This window comes from Polistes canadensis, unplaced genomic scaffold, assembly GCF_001313835.1.
Source record: "Polistes canadensis isolate GaletaPanama2010 unplaced genomic scaffold, ASM131383v1 scaffold_473, whole genome shotgun sequence".
NCBI lineage: Eukaryota > Metazoa > Arthropoda > Insecta > Hymenoptera > Vespidae > Polistes > Polistes canadensis.
This window is the reverse complement of record NW_014570020.1, coordinates 46012-47974: the sequence shown is the minus strand read 5'-3', so window position 1 is coordinate 47974 and position 1963 is coordinate 46012. Positions and strand designations below refer to the sequence as shown.

Below are 1963 nucleotides of genomic sequence, written 5' to 3'. Positions count from 1 at the left end.
GATGTCTGCTATTTGGATGTGGTCTGATGCGCTTGCAGGCATTCCGTCGACCACCTTTTCCAAAATTGCTGGAAGCGCTCTTGAATCCGCTGGAAATGAGATAACCTGGAATCTGAGATTTCTATTAGTGAAGGCTCGGGGATAGTTGTAAATGCTTCCCCTCTGATGAAATGCCCTGGTGTTAATGCTCTGATGTCATCAGGGTCTTCCGAGAGAAAGCTGAGAGGTCTAGAGTTGAGAACCGCCTCAACTTTAGCTAAGAACGTGGAGAAATCTTCGAACGTTAGCAACGTATCCGAGGTGGTTCGTTTGAGATGATACTTGATTGATTTCACCGCCGCCTCCCATTTTTTACCGATATGTGGTGCTGCTAAAGGATTGAACATCCACTTAGTGCCGTCATTAGCGAGAAGTCTCTGGATCTTGAGGGATTCCTTCGTTGCAGCTGAGAGAAGCTCCTTAAGCTGCTTGTCTGCTCCCTGGAAGTTAGTACCACAGTCGCTTCTGAGCGTTTTTGGAATGCCCCTACAGCTGGTAAACCGTCGAAATGCCTTAAGAAATCCTTCGGTGGAGTAGTCAGAGACTACTTCAAGATGAACGGCAGAGGTGAAGAAGCATATGAACACTGCTATCCAACCCTTAAAGGACTTTGCACCTCTGCCCTGAAAATTCTTCATGGGGACTGGCCCGGCGTAATCCAGCCCTGTAGTCTYGAACACRAGAGATGGTGTYACTCGAGATGCCKGGAGTGGAGCCATGAGTTGTTGTGCTCTCACTCCACGAATTCGAGCACAAGTGAGACAATCTTTGAGGAAGGACTTCACTGGAGCACGACCTCCAATAATCCAGAAAGTTTTTCGAATGTAGGAGAGCGTTAGCTGAGTTCCTCHATGCATGGTTCTGGCATGAGCATCGGAGATGACTAGGTTGGTGAWTTTTGACTGACGAGGTAGTATGACTGGATGTTTACTATCATCAATTAGCTGAGAATTTTGCAGCTGTCCACCAACCCTGAGAATTCCTGCACGATCGACAAAGGCCGTGAGTCGCGTCAGAACGTGACGTTTGTGAAGAGATTGACCTGCTGACAACGTTCTTAATTCTGGTGAGAAATACGCCTCTTGAGTCGCGCGTATCCAGAACGATTTTGCCTTCTCCAGGTCTGCTGAATTCAATGGCGAGGCGGACAAGCTCGAGCCAGGAACCCTCTTAAAGCGCGAGACCGCTTTCTGAAGGATTGCCGTGATCCGAAGTAGTTTAGTGAGATGCCGATTAAAGGAGGATGATTGCGGAAGGTCAACGAGGTCCCAAACTGGAGGATGGGCTTGTGAGAGTGCAAGTGAGATGCCAGGACGTTCCTCCATATCCTCCTCCGGTGAGGGTGGCACTGACAAGGGCAAATATACTGGCGACTGAGAAAGCCATGGTGGACCACTCCACCATAGTGGGTGATCAATGAGTTGAGATGCACTGAGACCGCGAGATGCACAGTCAGCTGGATTGAGCTTTCCGCAGAGGAATCTCGAAGAAGCATGGGGTACAGACTCGTGAATATCGGCTACCCTATTGCCTACGAATTCCTTCCATCTCATAGGATTGTTTTTGACCCATGCAAGGGTCACCGAAGAGTTAGACCACAGGAAAGTAGGAACGTCTGAAAGGTCGAGAAGTCTAATTACTTTTGCGGTCAGCTTGGCTAGCAGAGCCGCTGCTGAGAGTTCAAGTCTAGGAATGGTTAACCTCTTGAGAGGAGCTACTTTCGTCTTAGAACAGACTAGACTGACTACTGAAGTTAAGTCAGCATACAACACCCTGATATATACAACTGCTTTTATAGCAAGTTGAGAGGCATCTGAGAAGCCATAAACCTGTATTGAGGTTGCCTTTGACGAGAGGTTTATCCGTCGGGGAGTCTCTATGACTGATAACTGAGAGAGATGATTCCTAAACTGGGACCACTCGT

General features: G+C 48.2%; 1 protein-coding gene across 1 annotated transcript in view; it reads right to left on the bottom strand.

Annotated features, from left to right (window-relative positions):
- Window positions 1–8: 8 nt before the first annotated feature.
- LOC106792556 overlaps window positions 9–1963 on the bottom strand; it is a 5661-nt gene continuing 3706 nt past the window's right edge. The window contains exon 2 of the mRNA XM_014759025.1: window positions 9–1868. Within this exon, the coding sequence (XP_014614511.1) occupies window positions 9–1868 (1860 nt within the window). The remainder of the gene's footprint in view (window positions 1869–1963) is intronic.